The following is a 27,846-nucleotide window of genomic DNA, read 5'->3' on the forward strand; positions in this document are numbered from 1 at the left end:
TTGGGAGTAGTGCCTGGTGGTGGGGTGGAGTGCGGTGGATGTCAGCTGAGACTATTGTGTTGGGAGTAGTGCCTGGTGGTGGGGGTGGGTGGATGTCTGCTGAGACTATTGTGTTGGGAGTAGTGCCTGGTGGTGGGGTGGAGTGCGGTGGATGTCAGCTGAGACTATTGTGTTGGAGTAACGCCTGGTGGTGGGGGTGGGGTGGACGTCGGCTGAGACTATTGTGTTGGGAGTAGTGCCTGGTGGTGGGGGTGGGTGGATGTCTGCTGAGACTATTGTGTTGGGAGTAGTGCCTGGTGGTGGGGTGGAGTGCGGTGGATGTCAGCTGAGACTATTGTGTTGGGAGTAGTGCCTGGTGGTGGGGTGGAGTGCGGTGGATGTCAGCTGAGACTATTGTGTTGGGAGTAGTGGTGGGGTGGAGTGCGGTGGATGTCAGCTGAGACTATTGTGTTGGTAGTAGTGCCTGGTGGTGGAGGTGGGTGAATGTCGGCTGAGACTATTGTGTTGGGAGTAGTACCTGGCGGTGGAGGTGGGGGAATGTCGGCTGAGACTATTGTGTTGGGAGTAGTACCTGGTGGTGGGGGTGGGTGGATGTCGGCTGAGGCTATTGTGTTGGGAGTAGTGCTTGGTGGTGGGGTGGAGTGGGGTGGGTGGATGTCGGCTGAGGCTATTGTGTTGGGAGTAGTGCCTGGTGGTGGGGTGTGGTGAACGTCGGCTGAGGCTATTGTGTTGGGAGTTGTGCCTGGTGGTGGGGTGTGGTGAACGTCGGCTGAGGCTATTGTGTTGGGAGTAGTGCCTGGTGGTGGGGTGTGGTGAACGTCGGCTGAGGCTATTGTGTTGGGAGTTGTGCCTGGTGGTGGGGTGTGGTGAACGTCGGCTGAGGCTATTGTGTTGGGAGTAGTGCCTGGTGGTGGGGTGTGGTGAACGTCGGCTGAGGCTATTGTGTTGGGAGTAGTGCCTGGTGGTGGGGGTGGGGTGGATGTCGGCTGAGGCTATTGTGTTGGGAGTAGTGCCTGGTGGTGGGGTGTGGTGAACGTCGGCTGAGGCTATTGTGTTGGGAGTAGTGCCTGGTGGTGGGGTGTGGTGAACGTCGGCTGAGACTATTGTGTTGGGAGTAGTGCCTGGTGGTGGGGTGTGGTGAACGTCGGCTGAGGCTATTGTGTTGGGAGTTGTGCCTGGTGGTGGGGGTGGGTGGATGTCGGCTGAGACTATTGTGTTGGGAATAGTGCCTGGTGGTTGGGTGGGGGTGGGGTGGATGTTGGCTGAGACTATTGTGTTGAAGTAATGCCTGGTGGTGGGGTGGAGTGCAGTGGATGTCGGCTATGACAATTGTGTTGGGAGTAGTGCCTGGTGGTGGGGTGGGGTTCGGGTGGATGTCGGCTATGACAATTGTGTTGGGAGTAGTGCCTGGTGGTGGGGTGGGGTTCGGGCGGATGTGGGCTGAGACTATTGTGTTGGGAGTAGTGCCTGGCGGTAGGGTGGGGGTGGGGTGGATGTCGGCTGAGACTATAGTGTTGGGAGTAGTGCCTGGTGGTGGGGTGGGGTTCGGGTGGATGTCGGCTGAGACTATTGGGTTGGGAGTAGTGCCTGGCGGTGGGGTGGGGTGGTGTGGATGTTGGCTGAGACTATTGTGTTGGGAGTAGTGCCTGGTGGTGGGGGTGGGGTGGATGTCGGCTGAGACTATTGTGTTGGGAATAGTGCCTTGTGGTGGGGTGGGGGTGGGGTGGATGTCGGCTGAGACTTTTATGTTTGGAGTAGTTCCTGATTGTGGGGTGGGGTTAAAATGGATGTCGGCTGAGACTATTGTGTTGGGAGTAGTACCTGGCGGTGGGGTGGGGTGGGGTGGATGTTGGCTGAGACTATTGTGTTGGGAGTAGTGCCTGGTGGTGGGGGTGGGGTTGATGTTGGCTGAGACTATTATGTTGGGAGTAGTACCCGGCCGTGGGGTGGGGTGGATTTGGATGTCGGCTGAGACTATAGTGTTGGGAGTAACGCCTGCTGGTGGGGTGGGGTGGATGTCAGCTGAAACTATTGTGTTGGGAGTAGTGCCTGGTGGCTGGGGTGGGGTGGACGTCGGCTGAGACTATTGTGTTGGGAGTAGTGCCTGGTGGTACGGTGGGGTTCGGGTGGATGTCGGCTGAGACTATTGTGTTGGGAGTAGTGCCTGGTGCTGGGGTGGATGTCAGCTGAGACTTTTGTGTTGGGAGTAGTGCCTGGTGGTGGGGTTGGGTGGATGTCGGCTGAGACTATTGTGTATGTGACTGAGGATGAGTGTGTCTGGGCTCGATGGCGAGGTTTGTGTGGAGGTTTTTGTGGTTTGAGCTGAATGATGAGTCTAGGGTTTGGTCCTTGAGTGGGTACAAGTTGTCCTCTTGATCATCAGTTGTGTAATTGTATAAGGGGATGGTTGATGATTTTGGGAGATCTGCTTGTTTAATATATTTGTTGAGTTTAAGGATATGTTGTTGTTTGATGGGACGTGTATTTTGGTTGGGTGTGTGGCCTTCGTCATGGCAATTTATGCAGTAGGGGGCCTAAGTGCATTCTTGAATGGCATGATTTTGGGACCCACACTTGGGACATAGGGATTGATTTATGGCCGAAAGAGAGACAGTGTTGACATTGTGTGTTTTTTTCTGATGGGGTGGACTTTAAATTTTAGTGCGCTGAAGGTGATGTGATTTGGGAGTGTTGTTGTTTTGAAGGTGATGAAAACTGTTCGTGTGACTGTTTTACCTGGTGATGATTGTTTTTTGCTTGACTGCTTAAAAGTCTGTAATTTTGGGTTGTGTGTGGATTTGGTTGGCTAATTGTATGCATTCCTGGATGTCTTGTGTAGTGTCTTTGCTGTCTAGATATATAACTACCTGTATTTATGATTGCCAGCGAGGGGTTTGCAAATTTATGTTTCACCCGTTTATGATAGGGGATCTGGAAGCTGTATTTAGTGAGGTTTGATCAGGGAAAGTAATTTTGTTGGGAATGTTTCAAATGTATTTGTTGGGTAGGTTTCATTAAGTGGGGTGGATGAGTAAGCTAAAAAGGCAAGAAGGATTAGTAATTTGTTAGTAGTTTGAGGGGGAGTTTCTTGAGCACATGTTTATTTGGTGTTTTTTTTTAATGTCTGGGGGAGGGTTGTGTGTGTGATCTTTTGTTGTGTGGGGGGTGGGAAATCATTACTATTTGTGGTGGAGAAAACAGTCGTTTGAAAAAACCGAGTTGAGGGGGCTGTGTCCGTGGGCGGGTCAGGCGGAATAAGGAACTTTAGTGGTGTTGGATAATAGTAGCTTGAAGGTAGTTAAATGATGTTTGATGATTATGATACGCGCTAACAGGCTGAAGACTATGATGGAGAGAATATGAATGGGGAGCTGAAACATTACATAACAACTCATCATATGAAGTGGTGCATCACAACCGGAGCTGAAACATTACAGAACAACTCATCATATGAAGTGGTGCATCACAACCGGAGCTGAAACATTACAGAACAACTCATCATATGAAGTGGTGCATCACAACCGGAGCTGAAACATAAGAGACCAACTCATTGTATGAAGTGGTGCATCACAACAATGGAGCTACAACACCAGTGACCAGCTCATTATACCATTATATCGTTACTGGAGGTGGTACATTTCAGTATAGACTATATTTTTATTTTTGTTTTTGAAATGATCCTTTGGTAGTTATACGCAAATCGTTATAAAACTCTACAAAAGTTACTTGCCGGAACGGGTATGCACAACAGCGTTCCATAACAGGAAATCTTTGCATTGACTATTGTGCTAAATAATGGCAAAACGGCGTAAATGTATCTGTTCAATTGAACCTGAAGCTGAAAACTTTTTAATATCTATCAGTATATGTACTATAGAAATCAGACTTCCAGACGACCTCAGCTGACACTACAACTGCCTTTCTACGGTAACTGGGGTATCATTGGGTGTGGACAGCACCCGCAACTCATTCTTACACTTCACCATGGATGCGGAAGGTTATACTTTCCCCGCTACTCGGAACATTCGGACCAGCAAAATACACCCCTATATCTACTGACCACATTCTTCACGGGGAAAGTCCAGCATAACATGGCTTTCTCAGAATGGAGCCCACGTGACCACAGACAGTTGCAATGTGTAACCCATGTCCAGGCACCTTGGTCGTCTAGGTATAACGTACAATTGTAGAAGGACATGCTTATATTCAATCAAAGTCACTGTGACTATAGAAACGTTTTGGAGTTAAAGTAGCGACGAGTTTAAAGCACAATACTGAAAAAACGATTCTGTCTGGAAAAATAATCTACTTCGTCTATGTCATGCGTCTCAACTGGATACGAATCATACAAAATCAGCTCATAATAGTAGGAATTGGTGTGCCACAACTGGAGCTGAAACATTTGAGACCAACTGATATGAAATTGCACATCACACCTGGAGCTGAAACATTAAAGACCAACTCATTATATAAAGTGGTGTGCCACAACTGGAGCTGAAACATTGGAGACCAACTCCGTGTATGAAGTGGTGCATCACAACCGGAGCTGAATCATAACGACTAATTCATTGTATGAAGTGGCGCATTACAAACGGAGCTGAAACATAAGAGACCAACTCATTGTGTGAAAAGGCGCATCACAACTTGAGCTGAAACGTAAGAGACCAACTCATTGTATGAAGTGGGGCATCACAACCGGAGCTGAAACATAAGAGACCATCTCATAAAATGAAGTGATGCACCGCAACTGGACCTGAAACATTTGAGACCAACTGATATGAAGTTGCACATCACAATCAGAGCTGAAACATTAAAGACCAACTCATTATATGAAGTGGTGCTCACAACTGGAGCTGAAACATTGGAGACCAACTCATTATGTAAAGTGGTGTGTCACAACTGGAGCTGAAACATAAGAGACCAACTCATTGTATGAAGTGGTGCATCACAACAATGGAGCTACAACACCAGTGACCAGCTCATTATACCAGGAAGTGGAGCTTCTTAAATGGTTCTGAAACATTAAAAGACCAAATCATTAAAATAGGATTTTGAACGTCTGAACTGGATCCAAAACATTAAAAGACTAAATCATCGTTACTGGAGGTGGTACATTTCAGTATAGACTATATTTTTATTTTTATTTTCGAAATGATCCTTTGGTAGTTAAACGCAAATCGTTATAAAACTCTACAAAAGTTACTTGCCGGAACGGGTATGCACAACAGCGTTCCATAACAGGAAATCTTTGCATTGACTATTGTGCTAAATAATGGCAAAACGGCGTAAATGTATCTGTTCATTTGAACCTGAAGCTGAAAGCTTTTTAATATCTATCAGTATATGTACTATAGAGATCAGACTTCCAGACGACCTCAGCTGACACTACAACTGCCTTTCTACGGTAACTGGGGTATCATTGGGTGTGGACAGCACCCGCAACTCATTCTTACACTTCACCATGGATGCGGAAGGTTATACTTTCCCCGCTACTCGGAACATTCGGACCAGCAAAATACACCCCTATATCTACTGACCACATTCTTCACAGGGAAAGTCCAGCATAACATGACTTTCTCAGAATGGAGCCCACGTGACCACGGACAGTTGCAATGTGTAACCCATGTCCAGGCACCTTGGTCGTCTAGGTATAACGTACAATTGTAGAAGGACATGCTTATATTCAATCAAAGTCACTGCGACTATAGAAACGTTTTGGAGTTAAAGTAGCGACGAGTTTAAAGCACAATACTGAAAAAACGATTCTGTCTGGAAAAATAATCTACTTCATCTATGTGATGCGTCTCAACTGGATACGAATCATACAAAATCAGCTCATAATAGTAGGAATTGGTATGTCACAACTGGAGCTGAAACATTAAAGACCTACTCATTATATAAAGTGGTGTGTCACAACTGGAGCTGTAACATAAGAGACTAATTCATTGTATGAAGTGGCGCATTACAAACGGAGCTGAAACATAAGAGACCAACTCATAAAATGAAGTGATGCACCGCAACTGGACCTGAAACATTTGAGACCAACTGATATGAAGTTGCACATCACAATCAGAGCTGAAACATTAAAGACCAACTCATTATATGAAGTGGTGCTCACAACTGGAGCTGAAACATTGGAGCCCAACTCATTATATAAAGTGGTGTGTCACAACTGGAGCTGAAACATAAGAGACCAACTCATTGTATGAAGAGGCGCTTCACAACCGGAGCTGAAACATAAGAGACCATCTGATTGTATGAAGTGGCGCATCACGACTGGAGCTGAAACGTAAGATACCAACTCATTGTATGAAGTGGCGCATCATAACGGGAGTTGAAACATAAGAGACCAACTCATTGTGTGAAGTAGCACATTACAACCGGAGCTGAAACATAAGAGACCAACTCATTGTATGAAGTGGCGCATTACAACCGGACCTGAAACATAAGAGACCAACTCATTGTATGAAGTGGCGCCTCAGAACCGGAGCTGAAACATAAGAGCCCAACTCATTGTGTGAAGTAGCCCATTACAACCGGAGCTGAAACATAAGAGACCAATTCAATGTAAGAAGTGGCGCATCACAACTGGAGCTGAAACATAAGAGACGAGCTCATTCTATGAAGTGGCGAAACATAACCAGAGCTGAAACATAAGAGACCAACTCATAAAATGAAGTGGTGCACCGCAACTGGACCTGAAACATTTGAGACCAACTGATGTGAAGTTGCACATCACAATCAGAGCTGAAACATTAAAGACAATCTCATTATATGAAGTGGTGCTCACAACTGCAGCTAAAATATTGGAGCCCAACTCATCATATAAAGTAGTGTTTCACAACTGGAGCTGAAACATAAGCGACCAACTCATTGTATTAAAAGGCGCATCACAACCGGAGCTGAAACGTAAGAGACCAACTCATAAAATGAAGTGGCGCCTCAGAACCGGAGCTGAAACATAAGAGACCAACTCATTGTATGAAGAGGAGCATCACAACTGAAGCTGAAACATAAGAGACCAACTCATTGTATGAAGTGGCGCATCACAACCAGAGCTGAAACATAAGAGACCAACTCATTGTATTAAAAGGCGCATCACAACCGGAGCTGAAACGTAAGAGACCAACTCATTGTATGAAGTGGCGCATCACAACCAGAGCTGAAACATAAGAGACCAACTCATTATAGAAAGTGGCGAAACATAACCCGAGCTGAAACATAAGAGACCAACTCATAAAATGAAGTAGCGCATCACAACCGGAGCTAAAACGTAAGAGACCAACTCATTGTATGAAGTGGCGCATCAAAACTGGAGCTAAAAAAAAGAGACCAACTCATTGTATGAAGTGGCGCATCACAACTTGAGCTGAAACGTAAGAGACCAACTCATTGTATGAAGTGGGGCATCAAAACCGGAGCTGAAACATAAGAGACCATCTCATAAAATGAAGTGATGCACCACAACTGGACCTGAAACATTTGAGACCAACTGATATGAAGTTGCACATCACAATCAGAGCTGAAACATTAAAGACCAACTCATTATATGAAGTGGTGCTCACAACTGGAGCTGAAACATTGGAGACCAACTCATTATGTAAAGTGGTGTGTCACAACTGGAGCTGAAACATAAGAGACCAACTCATTGTATGAAGAGGCGCTTCACAACCGGAGCTGAAACATAAGAGACCATCTGATTGTATGAAAAGGCGCATCACAACTGGAGCTGAAACATAAGAGACCAACTCATTGTATGAAGTGGTGCATCACAACAATGGAGCTACAACACCAGTGACCAGCTCATTATACCAGGAAGTGGAGCTTCTTAAATGGTTCTGAAACATTAAAAGACCAAATCATTAAAATAGGATTTTGAACGTCTGAACTGGATCCAAAACATTAAAAGACTAAATCATCGTTACTGGAGGTGGTACATTTCAGTATAGACTATATTTTTATATTTATTTTCGAAATGATCCTTTGGTAGTTATACGCAAATCGTTATAAAACTCTACAAAAGTTACTTGCCGGAACGGGTATGCACAACAGCGTTCCATAACAGGAAATCTTTGCATTGACTATTGTGCTAAATAATGGCAAAACGGCGTAAATGTATCTGTTCATTTCAACCTGAAGCTGAAAGCTTTTTAATATCTATCAGTATATGTACTATAGAGATCAGACTTCCAGACGACCTCAGCTGACACTACAACTGCCTTTCTACGGTAACTGGGGTATCATTGGGTGTGGACAGCACCCGCAACTCATTCTTACACTTCACCATGGATGCGGAAGGTTATACTTTCCCCGCTACTCGGAACATTCGGACCAGCAAAATACACCCCTATATCTACTGACCACATTCTTCACAGGGAAAGTCCAGCATAACATGACTTTCTCAGAATGGAGCCCACGTGACCACGGACAGTTGCAATGTGTAACCCATGTCCAGGCACCTTGGTCGTCTAGGTATAACGTACAATTGTAGAAGGACATGCTTATATTCAATCAAAGTCACTGCGACTATAGAAACGTTTTGGAGTTAAAGTAGCGACGAGTTTAAAGCACAATACTGAAAAAACGATTCTGTCTGGAAAAATAATCTACTTCATCTATGTGATGCGTCTCAACTGGATACGAATCATACAAAATCAGCTCATAATAGTAGGAATTGGTATGTCACAACTGGAGCTGAAACATTAAAGACCTACTCATTATATAAAGTGGTGTGTCACAACTGGAGCTGTAACATAAGAGACTAATTCATTGTATGAAGTGGCGCATTACAAACGGAGCTGAAACATAAGAGACCAACTCATAAAATGAAGTGATGCACCGCAACTGGACCTGAAACATTTGAGACCAACTGATATGAAGTTGCACATCACAATCAGAGCTGAAACATTAAAGACCAACTCATTATATGAAGTGGTGCTCACAACTGGAGCTGAAACATTGGAGCCCAACTCATTATATAAAGTGGTGTGTCACAACTGGAGCTGAAACATAAGAGACCAACTCATTGTATGAAGAGGCGCTTCACAACCGGAGCTGAAACATAAGAGACCATCTGATTGTATGAAGTGGCGCATCACGACTGGAGCTGAAACGTAAGATACCAACTCATTGTATGAAGTGGCGCATCATAACGGGAGTTGAAACATAAGAGACCAACTCATTGTGTGAAGTAGCACATTACAACCGGAGCTGAAACATAAGAGACCAACTCATTGTATGAAGTGGCGCATTACAACCGGACCTGAAACATAAGAGACCAACTCATTGTATGAAGTGGCGCCTCAGAACCGGAGCTGAAACATAAGAGCCCAACTCATTGTGTGAAGTAGCCCATTACAACCGGAGCTGAAACATAAGAGACCAATTCAATGTAAGAAGTGGCGCATCACAACTGGAGCTGAAACATAAGAGACGAGCTCATTCTATGAAGTGGCGAAACATAACCAGAGCTGAAACATAAGAGACCAACTCATAAAATGAAGTGGTGCACCGCAACTGGACCTGAAACATTTGAGACCAACTGATGTGAAGTTGCACATCACAATCAGAGCTGAAACATTAAAGACAATCTCATTATATGAAGTGGTGCTCACAACTGCAGCTAAAATATTGGAGCCCAACTCATCATATAAAGTAGTGTTTCACAACTGGAGCTGAAACATAAGCGACCAACTCATTGTATTAAAAGGCGCATCACAACCGGAGCTGAAACGTAAGAGACCAACTCATAAAATGAAGTGGCGCCTCAGAACCGGAGCTGAAACATAAGAGACCAACTCATTGTATGAAGAGGAGCATCACAACTGAAGCTGAAACATAAGAGACCAACTCATTGTATGAAGTGGCGCATCACAACCAGAGCTGAAACATAAGAGACCAACTCATTGTATTAAAAGGCGCATCACAACCGGAGCTGAAACGTAAGAGACCAACTCATTGTATGAAGTGGCGCATCACAACCAGAGCTGAAACATAAGAGACCAACTCATTATAGAAAGTGGCGAAACATAACCCGAGCTGAAACATAAGAGACCAACTCATAAAATGAAGTAGCGCATCACAACCGGAGCTAAAACGTAAGAGACCAACTCATTGTATGAAGTGGCGCATCAAAACTGGAGCTAAAAAAAAGAGACCAACTCATTGTATGAAGTGGCGCATCACAACTTGAGCTGAAACGTAAGAGACCAACTCATTGTATGAAGTGGGGCATCAAAACCGGAGCTGAAACATAAGAGACCATCTCATAAAATGAAGTGATGCACCGCAACTGGACCTGAAACATTTGAGACCAACTGATATGAAGTTGCACATCACAATCAGAGCTGAAACATTAAAGACCAACTCATTATATGAAGTGGTGCTCACAACTGGAGCTGAAACATTGGAGACCAACTCATTATGTAAAGTGGTGTGTCACAACTGGAGCTGAAACATAAGAGACCAACTCATTGTATGAAGAGGCGCTTCACAACCGGAGCTGAAACATAAGAGACCATCTGATTGTATGAAAAGGCGCATCACAACTGGAGCTGAAACATAAGAGACCAACTCATTGTATGAAGTGGTGCATCACAACAATGGAGCTACAACACCAGTGACCAGCTCATTATACCAGGAAGTGGAGCTTCTTAAATGGTTCTGAAACATTAAAAGACCAAATCATTAAAATAGGATTTTGAACGTCTGAACTGGATCCAAAACATTAAAAGACTAAATCATCGTTACTGGAGGTGGTACATTTCAGTATAGACTATATTTTTATTTTTATTTTCGAAATGATCCTTTGGTAGTTAAACGCAAATCGTTATAAAACTCTACAAAAGTTACTTGCCGGAACGGGTATGCACAACAGCGTTCCATAACAGGAAATCTTTGCATTGACTATTGTGCTAAATAATGGCAAAACGGCGTAAATGTATCTGTTCATTTCAACCTGAAGCTGAAAGCTTTTTAATATCTATCAGTATATGTACTATAGAGATCAGACTTCCAGACGACCTCAGCTGACACTACAACTGCCTTTCTACGGTAACTGGGGTATCATTGGGTGTGGACAGCACCCGCAACTCATTCTTACACTTCACCATGGATGCGGAAGGTTATACTTTCCCCGCTACTCGGAACATTCGGACCAGCAAAATACACCCCTATATCTACAGACCACATTCTTCACAGGGAAAGTCCAGCATAACATGACTTTCTCAGAATGGAGCCCACGTGACCACGGACAGTTGCAATGTGTAACCCATGTCCAGGCACCTTGGTCGTCTAGGTATAACGTACAATTGTAGAAGGACATGCTTATATTCAATCAAAGTCACTGCGACTATAGAAACGTTTTGGAGTTAAAGTAGCAACGAGTTTAAAGCACAATACTGAAAAAACGATTCTGTCTGGAAAAATAATCTACTTCATCTATGTGATGCGTCTCAACTGGATACGAATCATACAAAATCAGCTCATAATAGTAGGAATTGGTATGTCACAACTGGAGCTGAAACATTAAAGACCTACTCATTATATAAAGTGGTGTGTCACAACTGGAGCTGTAACATAAGAGACTAATTCATTGTATGAAGTGGCGCATTACAAACAGAGCTGAAACATAAGAGACCAACTCCTTGTATGAAGTGGCGCCTCACAACTGAACCTGAAACATAAGAGACCAACTCATAAAATGAAGTGATGCACCGCAACTGGACCTGAAACATTTGAGACCAACTGATATGAAGTTGCACATCACAATCAGAGCTGAAACATTAAAGACCAACTCATTATATGAAGTGGTGCTCACAACTGGAGCTGAAACATTGGAGCCCAACTCATTATTTAAAGTGGTGTGTCACAACTGGAGCTGAAACATAAGAGACCAACTCATTGTATGAAGAGGCGCATCACAACCAGAGCTGAAACATAAGAGACCAACTCATTATAGGAAGTGGCGAAACATAACCCGAGCTGAAACATAAGAGACCAACTCATTGTATTAAAAGGCGCATCACAACCGGAGCTGAAACATAAGCGACCAACTCATTGTCTGAAGAGGCGTAGCAGAACCAGAGCTGAAACATAAGAGAGCAACTCATTATATGAAGAGGCGCATCAACACCAGTGACCAGCTCATTATACCATCAGGTGGAGCTTCTTAAATGGTTCTGAAACACTGAAAGACCAAATCATTAAATTTAGGATTTTGCACGTCTGAACTGGATCTAAAACATTTAAAGATTAAATCATCGTTACTGGAGGTGGTATATTTCAATATAGACTATAGTTTTATTTTCGTTTTCGAAATGACCCTTTGGTAGTTATACGCAATAGTTATAAAACTCTACAAAAGTTACTTGCCGGAACGGGTATGCAGAACAGAAGTCCATAACACGAAATCTTTGCGCTGACTATTGTGCTTAATAATTGCCAAACGAAGTCAATGTATCTGTTCATTTGAACCTGAAGCTGAGAACTTTTAAATATCTATCAATATAGGTGCTATGGAGATCAGACTTCCAGACGACCTCAGCTGACACTACAACTGCCTTTCTACGGTAACTGGGGTATCATTGGGTGTGGACAGCACCCGCAACTCATTCTTACACTTCACCATGGATGCGGAAGGTTATACTTTCCCCGCTACTCGGAACATTCGGACCAGCAAAATACACCCCTATATCTACTGACCACATTCTTCACAGGGAAAGTCCAGCATAACATGACTTTCTCAGAATGGAGCCCACGTGACCACGGACAGTTGCAATGTGTAACCCATGTCCAGGCACCTTGGTCGTCTAGGTATAACGTACAATTGTAGGACATGCTTATATTCAATCAAAGTCACTGTGACTATAGAAACCATTTGGAGTTAAACAAGCGCCGAGATTAAACCATAATACTGAAAAAAATGCGGAAATGGTAGTCATACAACCACAATCCCTGATCGCCAATCCCAGGATAGTTTCGACATAGGACAGTTGCTACTGTACCCGTTCCGGAGGCTGGGTTACGTATATTCCTATGAAGATGTGAAAAGCCGTCGTCCACGCTCTTACGCCGAGATATTTTGGTGCTTGTAATTGAAATGGTTTAAATATAACCTAGTCTGAACTATCCGATACTAACCTCAACAGAATTGGCAACCGTGAACTGAAATCAACATGCTCACCATTAATTATCTTTTGTCGAAGGGCGTCCTTACCCACTTGGTGCCACGGGACCATATATGGTCCCTCTTTTTTCACACCCTCTTGTTGCCACGGGTGTCCCTTTTCAACTGTAAATTAAGATGTCAAAGAGTGAGTGTGCACAATCAAAATTATAACCATCATCACCCTAATCATCTGTGCTTTAGCATCGTATAACTCATATTTTAGACAGTGCTACGGATTGCGAAATATGGCGAGATTTGTATGGTCTTTTTTCTGCCATGTTGAACTTCATGCGAACGAATTTATTATGCACCCATGTCATATACACGTAACTATTATTATATCAGACAGCCTATTTGAAAAAAAATATATCAACCTGCCCAGGACAATTTGCTGTTCCCCACTGTACAGTTATTGGCGTGAGACTACCAACGTTTAGTCGGCAACGGAAGTTATCGACTCTGTACGTGTCATGGCGATTTAGCACAGCACTAGAGACGAAACGACAGAGCAGATTGTCTTTCTGTTTATGATGTTGATTTACAGAAAATATTCAAACCTAAGATATGGAATGGTAGCTATACTCGTTAATATTACGGTCGTATTGTGTATATTTATGGGCAGCAAGTCCATGATCAAAACGTAAACCTTGAATGGACAAGCCCCAAGTCATCGACAGGGCAAGTTCGCATCATAGCAGCGATTTCTTGTCTTCCAGTTGTCCTACATGCTCGCCCGTTTCGACAAATAACTGCTGCTTTTTTCATATAAAATGACTAACAGTTATGTGGTATTGCTCCAACTACCTGCCCGTACGAATGAATTGCCCTAACCGTTTCACATTTTGTCGCAAAAGGAGATTTCAAAAGTGTGGCCACGACATCTAACGTTAGTCGACGCCATTTTGTAAACAAATACGTGGTAGCTCAGCCCTCGTTTCTGTCCATGGTACAAGCGATACAAACATAAAACAACTATTGAGTACATCGACATAACTTCTAAAATGATGACAGCAATACCTTTTTTTGCATTTGGGTTAACCGCTTAAGGATACGATGTGCTGTAAAGTTCGATTTCAATTTGTTTTTCCTTTCATTGAAACTGTGATAATATGGCGCTATGATTGGTTTGCTGAAATAGTGTTTTCTGTGAGTCATGGTACATGCTGTGATTGTACAAGATAATTGATAACCAATTATGTATGTATATACATCATAAAGTATACATTATAAATCTCCTCAGAAAATGAAATATATTATCATACGACGACTGCTCGTATTTCCAACATTCTGCCATGGATATTAGATCCGATTTATATCAAATTTTCAAATTATTGATGTAGACTGTCCTCTCGATTAACGTATGATAATCTGTTTCAAGTCTTCAACTCTAATTTGATATGTTATCTGAAAGTCAGCAGTGATTAAACGCTTTATTTTATTTTTTGGGGTTCACTGACGTTACAATCTTCAATTTTATTTGTGTAGGCTAAATAGACGGTCGTTGATTTCCCGCCGCTGTGATTTTGTCCTCTGGTAATTGCGCGTGATTTCACCTCGCGTGTTTCGACGTGGATGGCGTCACGTCAAACATCTGATCTAATGTTGTGGTCGTATAATGGATACACGTGGTTTCAGTTTCCAAATAATAATATATTCTTTTTGACAGAACTAGAAAGTAGACCAGTACATCACGAATGGGAAGATTGTCCCACGAATGAATGAGACCGTTTATACCTATACTAACACTGTTCGAATATTTTCGTTTTCTAATTTTGGTATGTTGACGAATGTGCTTTTCATATCTGTTTAAAGGTTTGATATTCCAAGAAAATAATGTGCATTTAGTTGAGTAAGGGAATGGAATATTTTACAGTGAGAAAGCTTTCGAAATGGACCCTATATTAAAACAACATTATATTTGATATGAAAAGACAAGAGGTTGAGATTTTATTTATCATCCAACATCATTCATTTCACTTTTTCAGTCTGTAGACAGTAATAAGCAGTGTCTTAAGTGTAAAATGTACTGCTAACAGCTTCAGTAGCAGAGCCATTAGTGATGTCATTTGAATGTGACGTCATGGTAACATTGACGTCATTATTCCAGCGATATCTACAATGTAGATATCGCTTGATCTCATCCAAGCGATATATCCTGTGGGAGCCAGTTTTGGATGATACATCTACATTTCAGTGTAGACTAACTGTGATTTCGTTTTGATGTTTACAATAGTTTTCGTTTAGTTGTTTTTTTCACTGTGCATATATAAACTATAAAATACTTCGATCAGTGACATACGTATTTAGTAATAATAACTTTGTTTTGCATCCTTAGTAAGAAATAGAAAATCTTGTCTAAGAGCAAGATGAATGCGTTCTTCTGGTTCTTTTTTTTCACATTTTTAAATTGGGTATGTTCCCTTCAAGCTGTAGTTTAGCTAGGCCAAAAGAAAAATAGGGAAAACATAATAACAGGAAAAAAAATAATTATTAAAGATTGTCTTCCCGCGCGCAAAGGTGTTAACTGACTTTATGAGAAAGTCCAGTTTCCACTGTCAGTTAACACCTTTGCCGCGTGAAGATGCAAGAATATACGACAAATAATTCCATTACTTTCATTCACCAACGATCATTATCTATTTCAAACTTTTCCGTCTGTAGAATGGGATGCAGTGGAAAACTGTACTGGAAAATAACAATCACGAATGTCGTTGAATGCGCATGTACATACCTAGGTGTAAAATACTCTTCTAAAGTCGTATTTATAAAACAATATGAACAAAGGTTGTATTTTAAGGACTGACCATACAAGTATATTTTGAGCAAAGGTCTAAGAGAGACAACCAAATTCGAAATACATGCTGGGACGAGAATGTACGGTTTCTAGTGGTCATTGTTTTGAGCACATGAACTGTATATATATTGAACACTACTTCAATCGAAGTAATTCATATTTTCGTAATTTTCTCTTTTACATGATCTAGATATTACTAATAATTGTACCGACAAAAAAGAATATTGCCTTCTTTCAGCTGTGCAAGTTATCGTTTCCTTGTGTAAAATATAGCCTCTATATACTCTCCTTGTGCTTTCAAATTCAAGTATTAAAGTTGTCCAATTACATATTGTTTCAAGCTTTTTGCAAGGTAGATTTAAAAATTAACAATACATCATAACATCCGAAGTATAATTAAACGGTCTGTGTGATTGCATGGCGAAACAATATGCTTGTAAGACATACAGCGCCCAAGTTACGAGTGATCGAAAATAGGTTTGTTGAATAGATTTGTTGCCCATGAAAACGTTTCAACGATTTTGATTGAATCTACATGTACTTACTCTTGGGTGGCAGTAAGTTAATAATTAAGAAATAATAATGATGTCAGATATTGACCGATGTCAATTTGAGTATTTTTAGGGCTGTTTAGCGATCTGTCCTATGAAAATGTGGGATGCCAATTACCTCGAAGCTGTTTGTATCACTAATACAAGAGCACGGACACTTAAACCTACATGGACGTAATCGGGATTTCTTCAAGAAATACATTCCAAATTGTCAGTCGTATTGTAACATTCTCTTTGACAATCTGCGTACAAACTAATAATGACCACTTCCGTCAATTTTGTTTTGATTAAAAGAAAACACGTCAAATTTCATCGGGATTTTATACCGTTACTGACCAGTTATCGCTGAGGACCAGCTATCGCCAGCTCCCCGTTATAGCGCACGTGATCGCATCTCATTTTACTGTTACTCATTTTCATTAGAAGAGAGAAATATTTACCGAAAATGATGAATAAAGTGGACTCTTGTGAAGAAATAATTAGAAAAAAACACCATAATCACCTTGCTGAAATACAACTTTAGAAAAGACGCGTGGACTGTGTCAAGTGAGTATTTCATTCGAAAATATAAATCAAACAACATGAGTGACAGTACGTTCAATGCCACATACATGTATGTCCAATATGTAGACGTTTTGTTCTTATGATAAATGATACCATGACTACCAGAACACAAATGGCATTCGTGTGTCATGCAAAGTGAGTGAGTGCGTGAGTATGGTTTTCCGCCGCTTTCAGCAATATTCCAGCATTATCACGGCGGGGGACACCAGAAATGGGCTTCACATATTATACCCATGTCGAGAATCGAGCCCGGGTCTTCGGTGTGACGAGCGAACGCTGTGCTATGCAAAGGCATTTTTCAAACGCGATAAATTTTATAATCAAAAAGTGTAGTGTTACCACATTATAGTTACTAGGATTGAAATATATATAATGTGCAAAAAAGATACTTCACTAGTTTACCTTCTAATGACCCTTTCGCGAGCGCGCAGACCTTTATGTAAACACATCGCGTACAAAGTCAAGGACGAAAGTAATTAAGGAACGTTATTCTAAATGACAATGATGAGACCTATGATCGAATAGCAGGCGTTCAGCATTTAAGATGCGTGTTCAGGTCCGATGTTACTTGATTTTTGCTGGGTCAGTTTCACAATACTGTTTGTTTCTTGTGTTTATGTCAAAAGTCAAGTTTATAGAGCAATCACAAACATTATACCTGGAAACACTTAAAACAAACATTTTCAGGAAACAGAGCACCCACGAGCGAGTTATAATGACAATGTAAGTTTCTTTTGTGATTTACATATCCAATATATTTCACGAATAAACAAAGGACTCAGATACAATACCAAGCTATTTGTATTTAGATGATGTAAAATTCTTAAAAACTTATCTAGATCCATAATTCTTATGAAAATTTGAAAGTGACACTTTCGTTCACAAAGGAGATTATTTAGGAATTGTCAAGTTATGTTGTCTCATGGAACACGCCACAAGTTAACGTGAACATAAATATAATGTAGTCCTTTTTTATCCTTTCAAATTAAGTAGAGCTAATAAATTGATTTGTCTGATTTGATTTAGATCTGGCTGAGGGATGAAATATCTACATGGTCAATGTGTTAAATCTATTCCAGAACGTAGTTTGATGATTGCTGAGGGTCGATAAATAGAATTTGTCCGTTGACCCTATCCTTTACAATGATATTATTGTTGGAATGGTCTCAAGTATCTATATTTTGGGAACATAAAACGGGTAAATGAACACTTAAATTTTAAAAACACCAACATCAATTATAATTTAAAAATCGGTCCATTGAATGCAAAATTCAAAGATTATTGTGGTGAAAATATCTATTTTATATTGATTTTCTGCGAAAGTATATTGGGAAGTGAATTTTGGTCAATGTTAAAAAAACTTACTTCTTTACGACATTTTAAACCCAAGTGAGCAGGGGAACCCATTTTTTACTTGATTTTTCAAATCGCCATTCTCGAAAATGCGATACGAAAATATGTGTTTAACTTTTGATTTCAAAATATCAATAAATTGCTTTATTTAATGGAATACATCTATGTCGTTAATCACCTGTTTTTAAAGAATGCAATTATTCAATAGACAATATTTAATCACTTAATAAAATAAAATAAACAAATATTTGTCTTTCAGTAATAGAGATAACTTAGGTGTTGTTTTTGTCAACAAAACCAAACAAAATTATATTTTGCCAGAAAAAACATTAAATGTACTCTTTATACAAATTCACTATACGCATATTTGATCTCATGTATTTGCTTGTTAAATCAATAAGATTAGCTGCCCCTGAGTTTTCAATGAGATCACGGTCATTACTATAGAGCCTGTCGACACCTTCCGTTTTAATCCTTCCCAAATTCTAGAAAAGTTATGTTGTTTCACACTTCTTCAGCATGGACTCGGACTGAAATATATTGTAAGCTATCGTTGGTTGGTTTTTTGTTTAACGCCGCACTCAGCAATATTCCAGCTATATGACGCCGATCTGTAAATAATCGAGTCTGGACCAGACAATCCAGTGATTGACATCATGAGCATCGACACACGTGTTTTTTCGTGTGAATTTGAATTACAAAGTTTAACAAAATGAAATGTCAATCTTTGAACGTAAAGCAGATTATTCGTTTGAAAAATATATATGGCAAAGTATGCCGCCATCTTGGATGAAGATAACATAAACTTACGACAGGTGTGGGGCTATCTTGGATTTATGACAATCTTACGATATCTTAAGGCTACGATAGTTTCGAAAAAAGGCTACGATAGCCTACGATTTTCTTACGACAACTTTACGATAATTTTAGGGCTACGATCGTTTCGCAAAAAGTCTAGCTCATTATAATAGTTGGAGCTAAAAATGATACACTCAACTTAATAAAAAATGGGGCGCCTCAACTTTGACTGACACATTAAAAGACCAATTTATTTCAATAACCATACAATTGAAACTGATAGTGTCTGTATGTGCATCGTCTAAGAGATCTAGATGGATCTCAACTTGAGCTAAAACACAAAGTACAACCCATTTTGATAGGAAGTGGCGCCTCCTAAATGGAACAAATACATTAAAAGACTAACTCGTGGGATGTCACAACTTAAGCTAAGACATACGAGACGAACAGATCATAATAAGGTTTCACGCATCTGAGCCAAAACATTAAAAGATGCTCTCATTATGATTCATTCATTCACATAATTTCATGGTATAATCGGCTGTAGCAAGTACTATCAGCGACAGCGACAGTAACACCAACATCAGCAGGTCCGATTCGGCAACAGCTTAAAAACCTCCACCACCAAAGTCTCCATCTAAAGCCTCCGACCCTACTACAATCCAACAAAAGTCCTGCCCCGTTCTTTTTCAAATATATAAAAGCGACAATTCCCATACCTCACATTCAATAGAAATCGATTGTACGATTCCGACTGTCATGAGCATGTGTTTATGAATCACTCGAGAATATTGATGATACCAGATGTTCGCGAAAAGGTGAGCGTATTCTGCACCACCGGTGGCACCCGTCACAAACACATGCAAAGGCAAGTTAATTGTTCACCTGAAACAACACGGGAATATACCCCATGCAGCCATCGCACCAGCCTCCACTGCTGGTGCCAGTCGAGCTCCGACGTTCATTCAGTTTGGACCACTCTATGAGTGAGTGAGTGAGTGAGTATGGTTTTACGCCGCTTTTAGCAATATTCCAGCAATATCACGGCGGGGGACACCAGTAATGGGCCCATACTCTATGAAGGTTCATACTTCAATGAACTCACACAAAGTGAAAGTCCATTCTTAAGTAATTAAGTAATTCCTAAAGGTAGCAAGAGGGCAAGAACAGGAACCTTCCTTAACACATTACTTATATTATCTGACCTATTATCTGCCCCGCCAACTCTAAAACTCTTTAACTTAGCAAGTGGATCAAAACATTAATATAAATTTGCATCTAATTTCAAAATTTCAAAATTTATATTCCAGATTGTTAATCTATATGAACATAAATCCCTTCACACTAAAAGTATTACTAAATGGCACATTCTTTTTTAACTCGACCCATCTAGACATAATAAGTTCAAGAATTCACAGAGCCATTGCAGATCTAAACTCTGCAACTAAACACCACAGCGATCAATGTACAAACTGCAAAACAACCCATTACCTTGACAACTGATCTTTATATCCGATCACTAACAAACTTCTGATCAAGCTCTATACATCAACATATATAATCAATTCAAGCAATTTAATGCATCGACAGTATTCTCGGCAATTTCAAATTCCATTATAATATACAGCAAATATTTTAGATTAATCTATGACAGATAAAATTTCAAACAAACCAATTGCCATATATATTGAACCTATTTCAGTTATTTTATTTAATCTGTATATGCATGTAGATGTCGGTCAATGGGTGCAGGGGTTTAGCAAAGTACCACCTTGTCAAGATTTGTTGATACAAAATTCCGAAGGAAAAAGTGACGCCTAACCTCACCCTCCCTATTTAGACACTGGTACTAAGTTTGCGGTTGCTTACAGCGGACCAAACAACTACCCTCGTCCAAGTAAGACTGCTGAATCGACGGAGCTAAACTCGTTTGTATTGCAATTAATACCAAGTTTTACTGATATTAAACCAACAGTTTTCAGGTGTCACAAAGAAAACAGCATGTATTGATGTTACTACACCTTTCATAGCTGAGCTGGACAAGATAGAGCTGCAATGAATGGTTAGAACATACTCTGTATGTATGCATATGTTGTTGGCCAATGTGTGGAGGCGTTGGACAAAATTCTCCTTGTGAAAATGTATTGAAAAAATAATTCGGCGTGTGTATAACGTATTAAAAAATAATTCGGCGTATGTATAGTGTGGGTTCGATTCCCGACATGGGTACAATGTGTGCAGCCCATTTCTGGTATCCCCCTGATATTGCTAAAAGCGGCGTAAAAAACCATACGCATTCTTTTATTCATTATCTAAAAATACTGATAAATGATATACCACTTGTTCGTACGGGTGGAATTTAGAAATGGTACATTAACACTTCATAATTGTGTTGAGCAAGCAGGTATGACGGCAACGAAACTGTTTTCTCTTTACGGCACTGGTGTTGTATTGAGAAACCATGAACATAAACAGAATTTAGAATCAATATGTTTTATGTACATGCTGTATTCTTACGTTAAATAATATGCTTCATTCATTGACGACATGGGACATTCTCCCACACCCCTCACACACACACACACACACACGCACACGCACACGCACACACGCACACACGCACACACACACTCACACGCACAAACAAATTGACAGAGAAACGCTCTTTCCGGCCTGGTGCCCTGGTTTTGTATCAAATAAAACATCACATAATCTGTGAATCGTTACAGCCACAGCGATTATTCGTTAACATAAATATATGTTCACCAACAGATTGTTTAATTAAATATTTCTGCACTTACCATGTCGTTCAACGTCCTTTCCAGAGTGAAAACATACGTCAGGGCAGGAAATCACGCTGAAAAATGTTTCTTCTTGAAAAGTCTTCATAATGCACATGACATACTAAAGTTTTAAACGCAGCGTTCAAAGTAGCGCGTGAATAATATAAACATGAGAAACAGGGGTCTAAGCCCATTGTAATCTCGATTTTAAATGAATTCGAAACAGCTTGTTGAAATTAATTTAACATGCACCGGTGCATTTGATAAAGTAAATGTCGTCTGCTTCGATCCATAGAGTTTTGATTACGCGCGTGCACCGGAAGTGTTTTCCGATCGGCAAAACTCGTAACCTTGACATCACGTGACTATTCTGGTGAACACCTGCATGAAATATACAACACTTCTAACCTGATTTGACATTTGTTTATATAATTCATCGTAACTTACAAAGCCATTGGCGGTGGGGTTTGACTAGCGAGGCGTTGGCTCGGCACACCAATTCACCACATGGATACACCATGTAGAGCCGTAATATGGCTTTGTTCCAAATTTCGCAAATGATTTTGTAAACCTAAAAGGTAATTTTTAGCAGTATTCATCATAATAGAATGGAGATGTAATACAGTGGATGGTCGACCAAGAGTTGCCAAGTGAATACCGCCTCCGTGGTCTAGTGGTAGAGCGTCCGCCCGGAGAGCGGAATGTTCGGGGTTCGATTCCCGGCCGCGTTGTACCAAAAGACGTTAAAAGATGATACTTGTTGTTACCCTGTCTGGCGCTCGGCATTAAGGGGATAAAACATGGACTGGTCGGCTCGGAGTCAGTATACTGTGTCTGAGTGGGGTATTCATGTTAAACTGCGGTATGGTATCTCAGTGAGCTAGCACTATAAATCGGCATCAGTCCGGACTAGTACAAGCAGCCACACACACATACACACACACGTGCATGCACGTCGCTATATAAGTGCAATAATCTTGGACGCGACGTTAAACCCCATTTCACCTCACCTCACCTCACTTCATGCAGGGCTATGGCGATACTCATCAGCTGATCATTGCAGTATGGAGCAGATCTCATTGAAATCAGATCTAAGTTCTCGCTGCCATGGAGCTAATTCATGTTGGTGGAGTAAGTTGTGTCACATAATTTCCATGTTTTTGTAGCGTCTGAAATTAACACAAACCATCTTCTCATTTCGGTAATTAATAAACTTCATAATAACAAAAGTAATTTTTTATATATATTAAGGGTGGTGTGTGTCTGTGGTGGTGGTGGTGATGCAATTTACACACATATACAACTTATAGTACATTGATACATGAAATAAATTAAGTTACCATTTTTTATTTTGTGATAGTGAGATATAGATGACAAAAGTGTTAATGTTTCTATGTTGTATCTTTCAAATATGTAGTTTTGAGCCAAGTCACACCATACACTGATGCCCAGAAAGTACAGGTGCCCAGAAGACCCGTCCCCACCAGTCCATCATGGTACAGTCGCTGTCCAATGTACACCAGAAGCATGGCTTCACAGTATGAGGTACAAAATAATATTCTGACAATAAATAATCACACAATCTAAACACTATATGCAAATAATTTATATTCTACATTGTAACATGATTGCCTTTTGGTTTTTGGTTTTGTTTGTATGTTTGTTGTTTAACGCTGCACTCAACAATATTCTGTTAATAATCGAGTCTGGACCAGACAATCTAGTGATTGACATCATGAGCATCGATCCATGCAATTGGGATACAATGACATGCATCAACCAAGTCAGCAAGCCTGACCACCCGATGCCGTCAATCCCCTCTTACCACAAGCTTAGTCGCCTTTTATAGCAAGCATGGGTTGCTGATGTAAAAGTGTAGTGTGGATGACATATAAAAGTATAGATCTGATACAATTTGTACACTGTAAACTGATGACATTTGTATTTAGGCACCCAGTGAGGCCGGAAGTAAACCTGACACAGCTGATAAATATTACCGCCTTTTTTACAATTATTTAGTCAGTGTACATATCATTTTGACAATCAATATTACAAAATTGTTTTATTTTTCAGATTCCTCAATGATTATATGGAAGAAAATAAAAGCGACAAAACCCTTTCCATATTCATAAGAGATCTCTGTCAAAAACAGAGTCGATTGTGCTATTCTGACTAAATCATGAGCATGTGTTAATGAATCGCTAGCAAATAGTGATGATTCCAGGTGTTTGCGAAAGGTGGGAGTATCCTGCCCCACCGGTGTCAGAAGAAATTCCTGGTGTTGAGATCCATTTTCATTCTGTGCAAACTGTGTTTATTTTCATGCAGAGTTACAAGTCACAAAATATTAAAGTAACTTGTGAGGTACAATGCTTCAGACAAGAGAACTATGCTTTTGAAATAGTAAACCAGTGCACTAACAAGTTGCGCTATTTTCTTCAGTCTTTTCCCCCAGCCTTCATTCTTGGCAAAAACTCTCTCATCCAGCATCAACCAGCCTGTATTACAGAAACTTATGAAAAGAAACTTCAAAGGCTGATTGTTGTCAGAGACCATAAAACAAGATTTCAATGAAAAAAGTTTATTTTAGTGAGCATAGAGAAAAACAGTACATACATCAGATGGAAATCGTTCACGAATCACCACGACAACACAAGATGGAATATCCTTCTCTGATTCTTCAACTATGTCTGCAAATCCCAAAAGTGCACCGCTTGTTTATGAGGTGTAGATAGATTCTGAAATGAACAGGTGTCTTTTATTAGTTGCAAAATACAAAACATTACAAAAATATCTTACCATCTAAGTATAGATTTTTGTCATTTAATCTGGAGCAATGCCTATATAAGAAGCAACTTGTATCGATGACATACCGTATTTGACGTATTAAGCGCCTCGCTCTAATAAGCGCCCACGGCGATATTGGCTAGCGAACAATCCCTTTCCGATTGAGTGAAGTCCATTTCTGGTGTCCCCCGCCGTGATATTGCTGGAATATTGCTAAAAGCGGCGTAAAACCATACTCACTCACTCACCCTTCCGATTGATCAATGTACACGTCTTATTTCTTCGTGTATAATACGCACTCGCACTCGTGTGTTATATGCATCCTTAATTATGGGCAATTAAATTCTGGAAAAATATATCTGTCATATATAATAATTTCAGGCAGTCAGCATAAACCACAAAATTTACGATCTTTGAACTCTGTTTTTTGTCACCCTCTTTCTAATTTTGAGAGCGCCCTGGGCACTTATTGCATCGAATACGGTATGCATAATTTTTATATCACGTTAATCATTCAATAACAACCAAAAAATAGTATAGTTTTCTGTCATGTTGACATGATATGTGTATAACTATTGGTTTGAATACTTCTTGAAATATTGTTGACATGTTTAAATATCACTGATGTAATTCAGTAACCTTACAAGTTACATATGTTTTCATAACTGTCTCGCAAATAAATATTTAGGTTACTGGAGATTTATTTTACTTGTCAGATTTGTTTGTTTTGCATGATAGATCTTCAAATACACAATAAAATAAATTGAAGAAAATAAATCGTATTATATGTTTTCTAAACTATATTTCAAGTATTCAGATAAACAAGAGACCCATAGGGCCTGTATCGCTGACCAGGATATCTACACAATCATGGCAAAATATACATTTGCATTGTACATGTATATAATACTGCAATTATTTCGTAATTTTGACTCTGACAGCATTTAAAATGGGGGGATGGCAAATTTGACAGCATGAACATGAATTTCTCTGGATACAAATGTTGCATAAAGATCTGAACCGTTTCCAGAGGCAAGGCTGGATCCCAGGGTGAATCCTGTTGGCATAAATGTATTATTTTCGTCATAACAAACAAATGTATACAATGTATCTGTTTATTATGGTATGGGGATAATATCGGTTTGCATGTTATGGTCAAGGTTCTAACTCCTTTGGGAATGCCGGGCAGATGAACAGTAGGTCCAGTCCTGGTAGCATATGTGCATTCCTCTCATTATACTCAGCAATTGTACATATGGTTGTACGGCGGGGATCTTAACTGTGTTAACATTTGTAAAATTTTGAATCCTCGCCACTGGAGAATGCTTCCAACCAAACATGATTGATATCTATCTCTTAGTGCCATCGTTTAAAGCAATGACGCCAAATAACTCCTATTTGGACCCGCCCCTGAGCCCCTCCATTTGTACAATTCTGTATCCTCGCCACGGGATAATGCTTCCAACCAAACATGATTGATATATATATCTTAGTTCCAAAGAAGAAGTCGCTTAAAGCAATGAAGCCAAATTACTCCTATTTGGCCCCGCCCTTCAGCCCCTTGGGGGGTCATCCCCTCCATTTGTACAATTGTGAATCCTCTTCAACCGAGAATGCTTCAAACCAAATATGGTTGATATCTATCACTTAGTTCCACAGAAGAAGTCGTTTAAAGCACAAAAGGCAAATTACCCCTATTTGGCCCCGCTCCTCAGCCCCTTGGGGGGTCAGCCCAACCAGTTGTACAATTTTAAATCCCTACCACCTAGGGATGCTTCCAACCAAAAGTAGTTGATATCTATCTCTTAGTTCCAGAGAAGAAGTTGTTTAAAGCAATATAGCCAAATTACCCCTATTTGGCGCCGCCCCTCTGCCCCTTGGGGGGTCAGCCTCAGCATTAGTACAATGTTGAATCCCCACCACCGAGGGATGCTTCCAGTCAAATACCATTCATTTTTAATTGGTGGTTCAGAAGAAGAAGTCGTTTGAATAAATTGTTTGCGTACCGACGACGGACACCATAGTGTGGCATAAGCTCACCTTGGTCCTTCAGACAGGGTGAGCTAAAAAGGGTGGTGGAGTGGCCTTTTGTTTTAAGCGTTCGATCCTCACGCTGAAGACCCAAGTTCGATTCCCCACATGGGTACAATATGTGAAGCCCATTTCTGGTTTCCCCCGCTGTGATATTGCTATAATATTGCCAAAAGCGGCGTCACACACTACTCACTCACTCATAAAAAATGATTGCATATTTCATAAATCTGAACTGATTGAAGATGCAAAACCATTTTAATCTGAAACTGTTCCAGATGATTGCTGAAGGGAACACCACCAAAGAATTATAATTATGATTTACTCATTCCTTGATTGTGGGGTTCTAAGGTAATTCCTTTGAGACATATACATCTGCTTCCACCTTTCCTTAGTATTTGATTCCTGAAAACTTCATTTGGAGCCACAGCAATACATTCATAAAGCAAAGAATTTTATCAAAGATTTCAGGGCATATTTTCATATGACATTTGAGCTCTGGTTTATCTCCTACTGGTCCACTGATTGGTGTTGTTGGTGTGTTGTTTAACGCTGTACTCAGCAATATTCCAGCTATATGATGGCGGTCTGTAAATAACCGCGTCTGGACCACACAATCCAGTGATTGATATCATGAGCATCGATCCACGTAATTGGGACCGATGACATGCATCAGCCATGTCAGCGAGTCTGACCACCCGATCCCGTTAGCCGCCCCCGACAAGCACTGGTGTAAACAACTCATTGCATAAGACCTACATACTGTATTTGCTGGGGGAGGCCTCATGGTGGCCCAGGTGAGTGATGATGCAGCCGTAGCAGTCAGAGGTTCTTGTATCAAGCTTGTTGCTGATGGTAGCGACATCCAGACAGCACAGCTAATCTCCCTTGGAGTGCATACCCTCACAGTAACAAGTGCAGCAGTAACATTGTTGCATCAGGATAATAATATAGCATTCAATATATCATATATCACACAGTTGATCCTAATAACCACAATAGTTTCATTATGTAAAA

General features: G+C 40.6%; 1 protein-coding gene across 1 annotated transcript; it reads right to left on the reverse strand.

Annotated features, from left to right (window-relative positions):
• Window positions 1–380: 380 nt before the first annotated feature.
• On the reverse strand, window positions 381–27,694 carry LOC139446527 (uncharacterized). The gene is made up of 3 exons (XM_071227830.1): window positions 27,593–27,694; window positions 1,289–2,083; window positions 381–992 (listed from the first exon to the last, which is right to left on the reverse strand). Exons 1-3 carry the CDS (start codon window positions 27,692–27,694, stop codon window positions 381–383), a joined length of 1,509 nt encoding a protein of 502 aa, XP_071083931.1.
• Between the last annotated feature and the right edge of the window lie 152 nt (window positions 27,695–27,846).

This window comes from Haliotis cracherodii, unplaced genomic scaffold (assembly GCF_022045235.1).
Source record: "Haliotis cracherodii isolate W230 unplaced genomic scaffold, xgHalCrac1.p SCAF_6, whole genome shotgun sequence".
NCBI lineage: Eukaryota > Metazoa > Mollusca > Gastropoda > Lepetellida > Haliotidae > Haliotis > Haliotis cracherodii.